General features: G+C 39.5%; 1 protein-coding gene across 3 annotated transcripts in view; it reads left to right on the forward strand.

The window, feature by feature from the left end:
• The window catches only part of sulf2a (sulfatase 2a), a 59502-nt gene extending 46172 nt beyond the window's left edge, over positions 1–13330 (forward strand). For 2 of the 3 annotated variants that reach the window (XM_088423590.1, XM_088423589.1), the window contains 16 exons: positions 840–990; positions 1861–2036; positions 2114–2242; positions 3132–3188; positions 3299–3428; positions 4803–5001; positions 5892–6153; positions 6227–6323; positions 7209–7303; positions 7402–7461; positions 7535–7698; positions 8526–8668; positions 10028–10136; positions 10222–10255; positions 10586–10639; positions 11279–13330. In XM_088423590.1, coding sequence (XP_088279716.1) covers positions 840–990; positions 1861–2036; positions 2114–2242; positions 3132–3188; positions 3299–3428; positions 4803–5001; positions 5892–6153; positions 6227–6323; positions 7209–7303; positions 7402–7461; positions 7535–7698; positions 8526–8668; positions 10028–10136; positions 10222–10255; positions 10586–10639; positions 11279–11309 — 1891 coding nt within the window. In that variant the 3' untranslated portion in view covers positions 11310–13330. The remainder of the gene's footprint in view (positions 1–839; positions 991–1860; positions 2037–2113; positions 2243–3131; positions 3189–3298; positions 3429–4802; positions 5002–5891; positions 6154–6226; positions 6324–7208; positions 7304–7401; positions 7462–7534; positions 7699–8525; positions 8669–10027; positions 10137–10221; positions 10256–10585; positions 10640–11278) is intronic. The other variant, XM_088423591.1, reaches the window with a different exon arrangement.
• Positions 13331–13444: the final 114 nt, after the last annotated feature.

Consider the following 13444-nt stretch of genomic DNA (forward strand, 5'->3'; position numbering starts at 1 on the left):
TTTTTGTGAACAGATCTCTGTCATGATCCGAAAATAAGACACTTTAAGCTGAATATTTTCCGTCAAATATTTATTTATAATTGAGAACAGGTCAGACACTCTATGATCCAAAAGAAGACATTTCTTTCTTTGTTTCTTTCTTTCTTTATTTATTTATTTGTGGATCAATACAAATGAAAGGTTCTAAAGTTTAATGAATCAGGCACTGTTTTTTTTACTCAAAAATGCTTTTCACTGGTTAAGTGGTACTTGACTGAGAACATTTTTCACAGGGGGGTACATATTTGACAAAAAGGCCCACTGCTCTAGAGTAGAACATGAGACCTATGCCTAATTCTCTCCATAGAAAATATTGGAATTTGAACCTGGTCCATGTTCTCTTGTCTATTAAATTGTTAATGACTTAAAGTAAGATAACATGATTTTTTTTCACTGGAAAGCTGAAGGCAAAATAAACGTCATATAATGCAACCAACTGTGAAGATTTTGCTTGCGGGAGATATCCAATATTGTGGCCGGACATTGTAAGTTACTGTTGCCATGGTAGCGTGGAGATCCATCGATGGTGGGGTATTTTTTTTTTGCAGCGTTCCCTTATGAACGAGTATGTGAATAGGTGAAAGTGGGCTGTAAAGTGCTTTGAGCACCACATTTATTGGTGGGTTTACGTTCCAAAAAATATCCACAATAATTAATCTATCTGGTCAAGGTTGATTGTGTGCGTCATTTTTTTTTTTTTTTTTTGTCTGTAAAATATGACAGCAAAAAATCCTCTGCTTTACTATTTCCTGTGTGAGAAACAAGATTTGTTTTCCATTCTGTGCCTCTTCTCCTTGTAGAACTCCGAGCTACAACTACGCTCCGAACCCAGACAAGCACTGGATCCTCCGCTACACGGGACCAATGAGGCCTGTGCACATGCAGTTCACAAACATGTTACAGCGCAGGAGGATGCAGACCCTGCTGTCGGTGGATGACAGCATGGAGAAGGTACTGTACTCTAAAAAGAGGCCTGAATTTGTGGGGACCATTTTGGTGCGACAACTCCTCACAAATACAGTAAAACCCGCAATTTGGTCCCACCACCACAAATGATTTGCTCACCCATACACATTTGTACTTACATTTTTAATCATTAAACCTTATACAGTAACTGTACTGTTATCCCTTCCCGTTTCCATCCCTTGGCTGTAGAACACGAAAGGCCGGAGTCGTGGAGCCTGTACCTGACCAAATATAATAACAAGAAAGCAGAGTTTACACTCGAAATTCCAATTTATTACAAAAACATTCGAGGTAACATCTTCCCAACTCTTTCTTTCGTCCTCACTATTCTCCTTCTTCCGCGCGTTCGCATCCTCACGCATGTGAGCTTCATGAACAAGACTCGCCAGACAATATGTGAAATCATTTCACGTGTCTTGTAGGAGTGCCCGTGAGATGATTGACGGCTTGTCTGTCAAGTCCTGTCCAAGCTGTTGACTGCCTCCGGCAAGCAGTCTCCACCTCACACATGAGGGAGAACGGGAGTTGTGTTGTAATAAATTGGAATTTCGAGTGTAAACTCTGCGTCCCTGACATGTCTGGTCAGCTACAGGCTCCAGGTCAACGTCGGAGGAGCCCCCGTGTCATATATTTCATTGCATTCAACTCATCTGTTTGTCATGTAGGAAACCTTCACAGAGCATCTTTCCGCAATATATCATAGTTTTGTTTTGTTTTTTTCATGGAAAAAAAAACGTGAAGCACCAAGAAAGATGAAGCGTGAAGTAGTGAGGGAACACTGCATTTGTGATATCATTCAATTCCAATTTATTTTAAGCCCGTACTGAAAACATTTACCTCCCTTTCCCCACTTAGCTGTACAATATGTTGGTGGAGACGGGTGAAGTGGACAACACCTACATCATCTACACATCAGATCACGGCTACCACATTGGGCAGTTTGGGCTTGTGAAGGGCAAATCGATGCCTTATGAGTTTGATATCCGCGTTCCTTTCTATGTACGAGGGCCCAATGTGGAGCAAGGTGCCACGTGAGTGAAGCATTATTAAGCAAGTCGGGATTTTGAGGTCCAACTCACATCAATATTTTGCTTTTTTTGCCATATAGTAACCCGCATATAGTCCTGAACATTGATTTAGCACCAACTCTGCTGGACATGGCCGGCGTCGATATCCCTGCAGAAATGGATGGAAAATCTCTACTGAAGCTGCTGGACACTGACAAACCTGTCAACAGGTGATCACTTTTTTTTTTTTTTTTAAATCTCTGCCTTCAAAACAATTTTAAGAAAAGCAATTACTTATGATTAACTCAATCACTACCATAGACGACTATATGTACAATTTAGTGCAGTGGAATTATAATCAATTTAGAGAGTCAAAAAATATCAAAAGTGGCCATCACTCCAATAAAGGCATTCTATTCTATTCTGTTCTATAGATGCCATATACCAATTATCACTAGGCTTATGGTGAATTAACACATTTTGAATGGGTTGGCAGTATTTAAATGAGCTACTTTTATTATTTTTTATGTACAATTAGTTGATTAAAAAAACACATTTTGCCACTTGCTGTTGACTGAAAATTACATGACGTGCTCAGGACTTTGGTAACAACGAATCATAGATTAGCTTGCAAACGTCATTTAATCAAACCACAAAATACTGCTTAGTCGTGATTCGTTGTCTTGCACCTTTATGATGTCATTTTCATTTGGTAGCAATTGGAGAACGTGTTTTTAAAATATTAGTTCTACATAAAAATAATTAAGTTATCAAATTATCTGCTCACGCAAAAAGATTTTGATTTTACTGCTGAAAAATGAAACAAGTTTAGTTTCCTTTTAGGGTTTATAATAGCCGCCACAAGATGGTGACAAAGTGCTACTTTTATATTAGACTGAGCTGTGGCCTAACTAAAATAAGCGTCTTCACCTAAGATTTTTTTCCTGCCACCAAGATTCCACATTAAAATGTTATATTGGATGAGCGTAATGAAGTGGTGAGTTTCCCAGCAAATACCAGGGTACGCTCTAAAACAATATCAGAAGATAAGTGAGTGTGTGTGACAGAGTGTTTACTCTCATTTAAAATCTTACAAGTTTTTCCCTCCCTTTTTAACAGGTTCAATCTGAATCGCAAAGGTAAAACATGGAGAGATTCCTTCCTTGTCGAGAGAGGGTGTGTATGTCTTTCTTTCTTTCTTTCTTTCCCTGTCCTCTGCTGACAACAGACACTTCATCCCTGACTTCCTGCTGATTGTCGCAACGTTTCATTCCCTCTTCTTGCAGAAAGCCCCTCCACAAGAGGGCCGACGGGAAGGAAATGGCTCAGGAGGAGAACTTCCTGCCCAAATACCAGCGAGTAAGGGAGCTTTGCCAGAAGGCGGAGTACCAGACTTCCTGTCAACAGCCGGGACAGGTACTGTCTCTGACCACCACCGCACATATAGCGTCTAAGTCTACTTGACAAAACACTGGAGGAGAAGAGTCTTTGTACTGGCAGGGTTTGATGATGAAATCCTTCGAAATCAATATGTGTGTTTGAGTGTGTTATTAGAACCCTTCAGTCTATTTGCTTTTATCTTAACTTTGTCACAACTCTTGGGCTGGCGGTGAATGAGTTAATAATGTCTGCAATCCCTCTCTAAATTAAAACGCCGCCTCCAGCTAATATCTTGGTAGCCTACTTGGATTTTTTTTTCCAAATTAAGGTTGAGCCTTTACTATCCTCTTCCCAAAGTTATGATGTCAACTGAATATGTATCTGGGAACGATTGGCACGTCACCCCCAAAGGGTGCTCAGAAATGGCACACAATGGCACACAATGAGGCTCCTCAAGTCACTTCAATGTACTCCAGTGGCACCAAGATTTCACAAGATGACGGCAAAGCATCACAATTGTTAATCGAATCTACTCAATATTGTTCCTGTTTCCCGAGATGACACAAGATAGTGGCAAAATGTTTCCAAATGAAGCGCCTTGATTCACTTTAACGTACTTCTTTGGCCCCAAGATTCTGCAAGATATTGCCAAAGTACTACTTTTATCTAAATAACGCTCTTGAGTTCACTTCCCCATTGTCCTTGGGCACCAAGATGACACAAGATAATTCCAAAGTACTACTTTTGGCTAAATGAATCTCCTCGACACCTCAAGGTACTTCCTTGAAGCGCCTTGATTCACTTCAAGGTACTTCTTTGGCCCCAAGATTTTACAAGGTGTTGACAAAGCACTACTTTTGTCTGAGTAACGCTCCTCATTTCTCTTCAACGTTGTCTTTGGGCACCAAGATGCCACAAGATGGTGGCAAAGCACTACTTTTGTCTAAAAACTTCAGAGTTCGCTGTAACATTGTTCGTACGCACCAAGATACAACAAGATAGTGGCAAAGCACTACTTTTGTCCATATCATCATACTTACTTTGTGCCAAAATGCCACAAGATGGCAAGAAAACACTACCTTTGTCTAAATAAAGCTCCTTAACTCACTTTAACGTACTTCATTGGCACCAAGATTCTGCAAGATGGTGGCAAAGCACTACTTTTGTCTAAACACAGCTCCTCATGATGACGCCAAAGTACCGTACTTTAACTAATTTAGCCTGAGCAAAAACAAGCTGATAGATAAATATGCGGAGGTTCATTCATCATTTGGATGAATTTATATATGGTTAACTTATTCACTGCCAGTCCAATAAAAATGAATCTTCGATGTCTATCTCTATCAATGGTATACGGAGAGTAATATTATGGTCTGTCATCTTAAATGATTTCCCGCTGTTTGTTTTCAGAAGTGGCAGTGTGTGGAGGACCCGACTGGCAAGCTGAGGCTATATAAATGCAAGGGCATGGCGAGTCTCTATGCCCCTCGGATGCAGGCTCTGATGGCCAGCGGTGGTCCCCAGCTGTCTCTTACGGATGGCTGCAACTGCGGCAACGTGGACTTGAAAATGTCCGTCCTCAAGCGAAAGAAACTGCTCACGAAGAAAAGTACGTTTACTTTTTTATCCCTCGCTGTTATTCGGGTATTATTAAGTCAGATTTAAGTCATTTTCAGACACTTCTTTATGCTAACACAGTGGTGTCCAAACTACAGTCTGGGGGGCATTTGCGGCCCACCTTCCATTTTTCAGTTGCCACATGGTAGCTGCAAGATAAGTTTTTAAAATATTTGTTTTATTTTTCGTTTTAAAAAAAATACATCAAATTGAGGTTTCTTTTCTGGTCTGACAAAAGGAGGAATAATAGCAAGAATGATAGTGACGCAAACCTACAATAGATATGGTCATAAATGAAAATCCATTTTTTTACTTGTCTGAGTTAAAATTGCAAGAAGAATAACGACGTAAACCCGCATTAGACAAATGGTCTTCGATGAAAATCGGCGATAGAGGGAAGTTGCAATAGCTGAAGTGCAACGCAGAGAGATAATGCCGTATAATTGCTTGCTTGATTTTATTTTAGCATGTTAATAAATCATGTCAAATATTTTTTTTTTTTACATTTTTCTATGTGTGGCCTTTAAAATAATGTTTTGCACATTCCTGAACAGTTGAAAATAAATTAGTACGTTGGATTGAATTTCTGGCATTAAAAGAGATACGAAAAATATTTAATTACCGTAATTAAATGTCATTGCAAGGTTTACAGATGTCTTTTTTCCTCACTTTTGACGGGTCATTTAAAAAGCGATGTATATATGCTGCCACCAAGTGGCCATAAGGAGATGTCATCCTGCAAATTAGTACAAGACAACTATTCTCACTCATTTTTGAATATTTTTACTAACATTACGTTAAAAATAACACAAAATATGCTATTATCTGGTATTATGGAAATTTTCCTTCATGTTTCAGTAGCTATCTGTCTTTCTTTTTCAGAGATCAAATCCAGCAAGTCTACCTCAAGGAAGCGCTGGGCCCGCTCGGTGTCCTTTGAGCTAGATGGAGATATGTACGCGGTGGATCTCGAAGAGTCTTACCACCCGCCGCTCGTCCAAAACAACACTTTTACTTTGGACAGAGGCACGGGAGTGGAACACGAGGAGGACGATGATGAGTTCAGTGGCATGGGAGTGGCGACAGCCCGGCCCTCCGCTGACAACAGAGTGACGCCGCCTGCCGCTCTCAAGGTCACATACAGGTTGGTCATTCGCGCTTTATGTTAGCTACAAAAATCTCCCATGAATCGACGGCCTTTCATTTCCTCTTGACAGGTGCTCCATCCTAATGAATGACACGGTAAAATGTGACGGTGGCCTCTACAAGTCCTTGCAGGCGTGGAAAGACCACAAAATGCACATTGAGCACGAGGTGCGAACATATTTGTTGTAGTTTTACATGCAAAAATAAGACTTTGTTTTGCTCGCATTACAAAGTGATTAGATTCCAGGTGTCAATGCAAATTTCCATTCGTCCTTTGCGGTTATTTTCGGTAGCGACGGTCATGTGAAGTTCCAAGAAGCACTTATGATATTTTTGGACTCCTTCGAGAAAAGAGGTCCGCGGCCCGGTACCTGTCCGTGGATCAACTGGTACCGGGCCGCATGTGCCCCACCCGAAATAATGTTTAGAACTGATTTAGTTTACCCTTTAACAGTTCATTCCTTTGTGATTTGTTGGGCTTGATTTTTGTTTTTGTTTTTGTTTTTTTGCCGCTGCCTCTGGCTGCTGCTGATATTACATTTCTGTATGTCTGCTTTAAAGGGACAGCGTGTAAGATTCAGACAGTTTTTCATTACGGACAACAGGAGGTGCTGCAGGTGCTGCGTTTACCGTTGTCCATAGCTATAACATACATGGCCACCTCCGGAGAAGTGCCCCCCCCCCCCCCCCCCCCCAATATAATTTAGAGATAACGAAGATTATTTTTAAAACATACTGTTGATCATTTAGAACACATTCATTTGCAAGTTTTTGAAATGTACAATAATTTAATGTATTCCTTAATGAAATACGGTCTAAATCTTACACACTGTCCCTTTAAGGTGTAGCCTGTCTTCACACTATTATAACACCACTTCCGGTAGCCCTAGCAGTGGAGTAAGTACATTTGCAATCTCTCAAGCTTTGGTACGTTGAGAAATACTCAGGATTTAGTATTTGGGTCCTTTCCTTTTTTGACCCATGTTTTGGGTTATTTTTACCCCACCGCCTTGCTCCTTGACCTTTGACTTGACTGTGTGTGCGCTTTGCTAGATTGAAACCTTGCAGACCAAAATAAAGAACCTACGTGAGGTCAAAGGACACCTGAAGCAGGTGCGACCAGAGGAATGTCAGTGCAACACTCCCAGGTGAGTTAGTAGTCTCTGTGTTACATACAGTGGGAGAAATGATGATTTGATCCCTGCTGAAATTGCACGTTTGTTTATTTTCAACATTGTCTTCACAGCTATCTGCTCAAGAATAAAGAAAACTTTCTCCTAGGCACCGGACGCGTGCATTCGTTCAGGTAGAAATGATCGTGTTTGACGAAGGCATAACAAGCAATGGGTGTTTTTAGTGTTTTTATCTCCTGCCGTCAGAATGCCAAAGCAGAAGACGCAGTGGCTACAGAAGGAGCAGAAGCGCAGGAAGAAACTCCGGAAATTCCTGAAAAGGCTCCAGAACAATGACACTTGCAGCATGCCGGGTCTCACATGCTTCACCCACGACAATCATCACTGGCAGACTGCCCCCTTCTGGACAAGTGAGAAAATGCACACAACCTTTTACGTTTTTTTTGTTGTTGTTGTTGTTTTCCGTGTTTTCATTTCTACTCCCATTTTTTTCTACAAATCAACAGAGCTCAAAATACTCTTTTTTTTATGATTACTTGTTTGGTCAGTAATGTGTTGCAAAATAAGCTGAAATATTGATCTTTTTTTTTAAATATAATCAGATGTTTGTAAATGTCTTTTTTGATTCAACAAAAGAATATTTAGTCTAATTCATTTTGAAGAATATGAAAATATTTACTGCTGAAAATTGAAATTCTGACTATTTGGACAAATAGATTTTTAAATGATAGCTTTTAGATTTTTTAAACGATTAGTCGATTTAGAAAAGAGCTCCGCTTACTACATTAGTGTCAATATTGCTTCGTTAGCTGTTGCTGCAGTCACAGCTGGTTGCTTTACATTGATGCAATAGGCTGAACATGAGCTGCTTCTGTGGTAAGCAAGCTCCTTTTTACTTAGAATGCCTTTACCAAAAGTGCCATTGGGGCGCTTTTTTTTTAATTAAGTTTAACTGACAACACTCTCATGCTCCTCTTCCATTTTCATGTCTTCCTTCTGCTTGGAGATTAAAAATTAGTATGACGCAACCTAAAAAACAAAATGCTTTAACTATGACTGTAGTTGACTGATTGCAATTCATCTATTATTTTGACACCCCCAATAGAAATTGAGTATATGATTGACATTTGTTGGAAAGTTGTCCTATGTTTAGCCACTGTCCATTCCGGATCAGCTATGATGAAAACAATAGTTTGTGATATCCATTTTCCACTTGTGTGGGCCCTCCCTGCCTCAGTGGGGCCGTTCTGTGCCTGCACCAGTGCCAACAACAATACCTACTGGTGCCTGAGGACCATCAACGACACACACAACTTCCTGTTCTGCGAGTTTGCCACCGGCTTCCTGGAGTATTTTGACCTCAACACCGACCCTTACCAGGTATGACTTCGCCGCTGTTCAATGGCACACGATCTGACTTGAGCATAACAATGAGCATGGTAATAAAAATCCGATATCATCAAATGATATGATGGTAATAAAATTACAGCTCTAGTTTTTCAATTGAACACAAAGCATTATATTTTTAAACAAAATATTCAATATTTGGTCCATTAAAAAAATGTATACTATGTTTAGTACATTTACATTCTTTTCTTTTTAATTGTTCTCGAGCAAGTAAAAAAAGATCTCCTATTTGTCCTCAATGAATGGCATGAAGGTAAAAAAAAAAAGAAAACCCTTTACTCTATCTAAATATTGAGTCAACTGCAAGCACTAGTGATACCATAGCACTGAAATGCACCGCACTTCCCCAAATGGCCACTGTGAGGCGCACTAGACACACTTGAAACAAATTCTCTAAAAAATGATGCTATATATTTTCAATATACCTTCGAATGTAATCACTTATAACCATTAAACTATAAAGCAAGTGTGTCTGACTAGCATGAGCATAAATTTGTTTTTCTGATCAAAACTGAGCTTTGACACTTGCTCTTTTTAAAGTCACATTTTGAGAGTGTCATGACTTTATTAGTTAGAAGTAGGAGACATCATTCAAATTCAGTGTATTTACCTTTTTTTTTAACTGTAAGGAGCAGCACATGATAAACCGCGACAACATAATCATAACATCAAATAACTTGTTATCATTTCTAGGCCGCTCTGCACTATAAGCTGCAGGTTGTATGACATTAGATATTTACGCAGAAAGATAGCACATTGAGGTCTTTTCAATTTTTATTGCTTTTTTCTTTTAACTATTTTTGAAACTGCCTGCTTAAAGCAACAGAATGCTTTCAACACAGACCTAACATGCCTTTGTGTTTAGAAATAAGAGCAATACACTAATTGTTAAAATACTGCACCAACAAAACAGTCACTTGCCTTTTTCTGTGTACTAGTGGAGAGTGCCCCCCGGTGGCAAGTAAAATAACAATTAAAACTCAAAATTAGTACTTCGATAGCATCTACTTCTGTCTTGCTTTGTTTTTCGGTAGATTGCCCCCTAGTGGCTAGCAAAAACAAATTCAGACATGCCGCACCGAACTATAAGCTGCAGGGTTCATCGTGTGAGATAAAGGCTTTACGGTATTGGTTTAGAAATGCAAATTCGTCATGTTCTCCTGCATGCTGGTTAGGCTTGAAGGTCAAAGAAGAACGCTCTAGACAGTATTAGTAATTATTGAAACCTTAACTTTTTAACGCTGCGGTAAACCGCCAACCTGTTTAGAGGCCCATGCCTTACCCGTGTTATTATTTGTATAAATGTGATTTATGTTTGATTGATCGGCGCAGCTGATGAACGCTGTCAGCAGCCTGGACCGCAACGCTTTGAATTCATTGCATCACCAGCTGATGGAATTGCGGGGCTGCAAGGGACACAAGCAGTGCAACCCCGAGAAGGGTGAGCGTGCCAGGGGCCCGCCAGGCAAACGTGATGGATCGGATGCCGTCGGCCCAGGACTAATCTTCTTTCCATTTCTTTTCAGGAGGCAAGGAGCGAAACTACTTTAGCGAATACAGGTAGGTTTTTTTTTTCCACTTCCCTTTCTTCTGATTACTTTCACAAACACCGCAGATGGAATTCAGGTTACAAAAAGAGCTCGAGGAGCTTTGGGCTTCCCCGGTGTGTCTTTTACTTGTTTTCCTGCTCATGTTACTCGACTGAAGGTCCAAGTGGCGTGACTCAAGATGTTTTAATCATACACAAGCAGGACATACAAGACTTTTGCTCTCCTCTTGTAATGAAGTCTCGTTTCTAATCCCTGTTGTTTGTCTATGTGTGTGTGTGTGTGTGTGTGTGTCCGTCCACATGCATTTGCTCTGCACGTTCTCGTGCTGTGCATGCTTCAGGCCAGTTTATCGTCGAAAGAGGCCAAAAGTCAAGAAACCGTCCTCCAAGTCGCTGTGAGTTTGTCCTAACCCATCTGACTGTTTATTCCATTTCCTGCAATTGTCCTGAAATGTCCATTTACCAGTATTGCTATTTGTCCATACTACTGCACACACTTATTTACTACCAGTGACATTTTTTTTCCACTGCTCCATTCAGTTACTTCAACAAATATGCTTGTGAGTTTACCATAATTCCCCAAATATAAGACAACTTTTTTTTTCCCAAAAATGAAAGTATGGGTGCGTCCTATGAAAGGGAACTTAAAAATTAGATTTTTTTTACACCATTCAAGAAAGATATAAGCCAAGTTTTAAGTTGTTACCGCATTATTTTCAATGAAAGAAGTGAGCTGGCTGAACTAACGTCCGAGTCCATCCTTGTGCACACACAGGAATATTACTAAAACCGAGAGAATCACGTAAAAGTTATGATGTCCCCAGCTGAAAGGTATTCCATTTAACCCGTTAATTAATTACGGTCTTATACACATATACACACAATCATGAACTTGGTGGAACACAGATGGTGCGCAACTTTGGGTATTTATGGCAAAATGAACTTGAAAAACAACTACTTCAAGCGCAATAATAATCATTAATTTTCAAGGATTCATTCGATTCAGCAATTTGTTTTCTGCCTTCTCTTGACAGGGGGCAGATTTGGGACGGCTGGGTGGGCTAATCGCACGCTTTCCATTCCCAAGCGCAAGAGGCAGTCCCGGCGCCTACTGATGACATCACCTCGCACAGCCGCTCGGCCAAGGCAAGAAGAAAGCGAGCGGACGCCCATAAACTCTGTAATTATCACTTCTTCTTCATCACACACAAACTGGACCGTGCGCTTCAAACGGGACACTTTGTGTATCCCCAAGCCACAAACATTTCAACGCTTGTAGATAAGTATTAGCTTCCACGTGACGACCGGACCGGACTCCACTGGACCGGACTGGACCCAGCCGTCCACTCTGCTGCTACTCATTCAAATGATTCATGTTAGCAACCTAAACCGGCCCGTTTCAATGCTTCTCTGCACTATTGTGTCAACGTTTGAGTCCACTCGATTCCAGATGAACTTTGACCTTTTTTGTATCCTTGTTGAATCTCATTAACCCATTCAATCCCAAAGACGTATTTTCACGTTTTTTTTTTTTTTTTTTTTTTAAGAGTCGAGACGTTCAATCGGGTACTCATCTTTTTTCAAAAAGTGTTTGGCTAAAGGAGGGTCTAAAACTGGTTCGTGTGAAAGGAATCAAGTACTAAAGTAATGGATTACTTCAGGTAATAATAGGTAATTGATTGTCACTTCAATTCCTAATACTGTATACTCAATTTCTTTACTACTTTTTGGTACAAAATACTTAATTACTTTCAAACTCAATTGCCTAAAGTGATTGAATACTTTAGCAACTAGAGTAATCGATTACTTCAGCACTTCAAAACTAATATCATCAGTTATCTTAGTACTTATACATGCAAAAAAATCAATAACTTTATAACTCAATTATGTTTTTTTCAAATTTCACATACAGTAAGTACTAAAGTAATCCATTACTTATCTCATTCAATACCAGGGACATATTTTCACTTTTTTTTTTAAAGGTCCGGACATTAAATTCCAGATACTTAAGTACTAAATTGATACTTAGTAAATTAAGGACATTTGTTTCCAGATACTTGAGTATTACATTTGTACATTAAGGACATTACTTTCTACACACTTAAGTATTAAATCGATACTCAAGTATCATAGATTGAAAATCCAGACTCTTAAAAAAAAGTGAAAATACGTCCCTGGCATTGAATGAGTTAAGGTAATTAAATACTAAATAAAGCAATCACTTTAGGTCATTAAGTTTTTAAGTAATTTATTGTTTTGTATGAATACGTACAAAAGTAATGGATTTGATTAGGTATTGAAGTGCAAAAGTACTCGTATTTACTGTACAGTAATCTATTACTTTAGTACGTATTCTTAAAAAAATAATCACTTTACCTAAAGGGATTGATTTATTGGGCATTTATTAACCTAAAGTAATTGATTGCTTTTAGACTTAGAGAAGTACCTGGATTTGCATAATTGGACTTTTTTAACGTCTTTGGGGTTGAATGAGTGAACGAATGTTCTAATGACAAGCCATGTCAATCAAACCGTCTCAATGTTAGAAAAAAAAGTGCATGCATGACTCCTCCCATCCGCTCCAAAAATATTTGCCCATTGGCAAGAATGTATATTCTTAACGCTCTCGATTTTCTCGTTTGTAACGACAGAGTAGCCGTTTGAATCCCGCTTGCTTTGAACACGGTGCTACAGGATAACCCACTCGCTGTACAGTACAAGTTTGTAATTGAATGTATGTTGTGCAATTGATATAAATGTTTACAGTATTTTTATAATAGCCATGAGGCGGACCTCATTGTGCGAGTTGAAACAAATGGACTACTATCAAGGGGAATGTAGATCGTCCTTTTGCTTCTTTACGTGAGAAAAGCACTTCAAAAAGGATTCACTGTGAAGACATTAACCTAGAACGTTTATTATGTGCCAGAGGAACAACGCGATGGTGGTATTGTGATTGTATGTGTGATATAAGCGATATGCCCCGCCCCCTCTCTCGCGCTCTTTTTCTTCTTCGTTTTTTTTCTTAGCAGGGCATAGACCTGAGTGCTGATGGTAATTGTGAATAAAGTGTCGTTTGCTCCAAACACGACGTCACCGTTTTATGTCCAGCAGGGGTCACTGTTTGTCCACATTGTAAATCTTGACTGACTCATGCTCAAAAGTAGAATACTTTTTTTTCTATGACAGTATTCAAATGA

Source organism: Hippichthys cyanospilos, chromosome 9 (genome assembly GCF_059441005.1).
Source record: "Hippichthys cyanospilos isolate Australia breed blue-spotted pipefish chromosome 9, RoL_Hcya_1.0, whole genome shotgun sequence".
NCBI classification, from domain to species: Eukaryota; Metazoa; Chordata; class Actinopteri; order Syngnathiformes; family Syngnathidae; genus Hippichthys; species Hippichthys cyanospilos.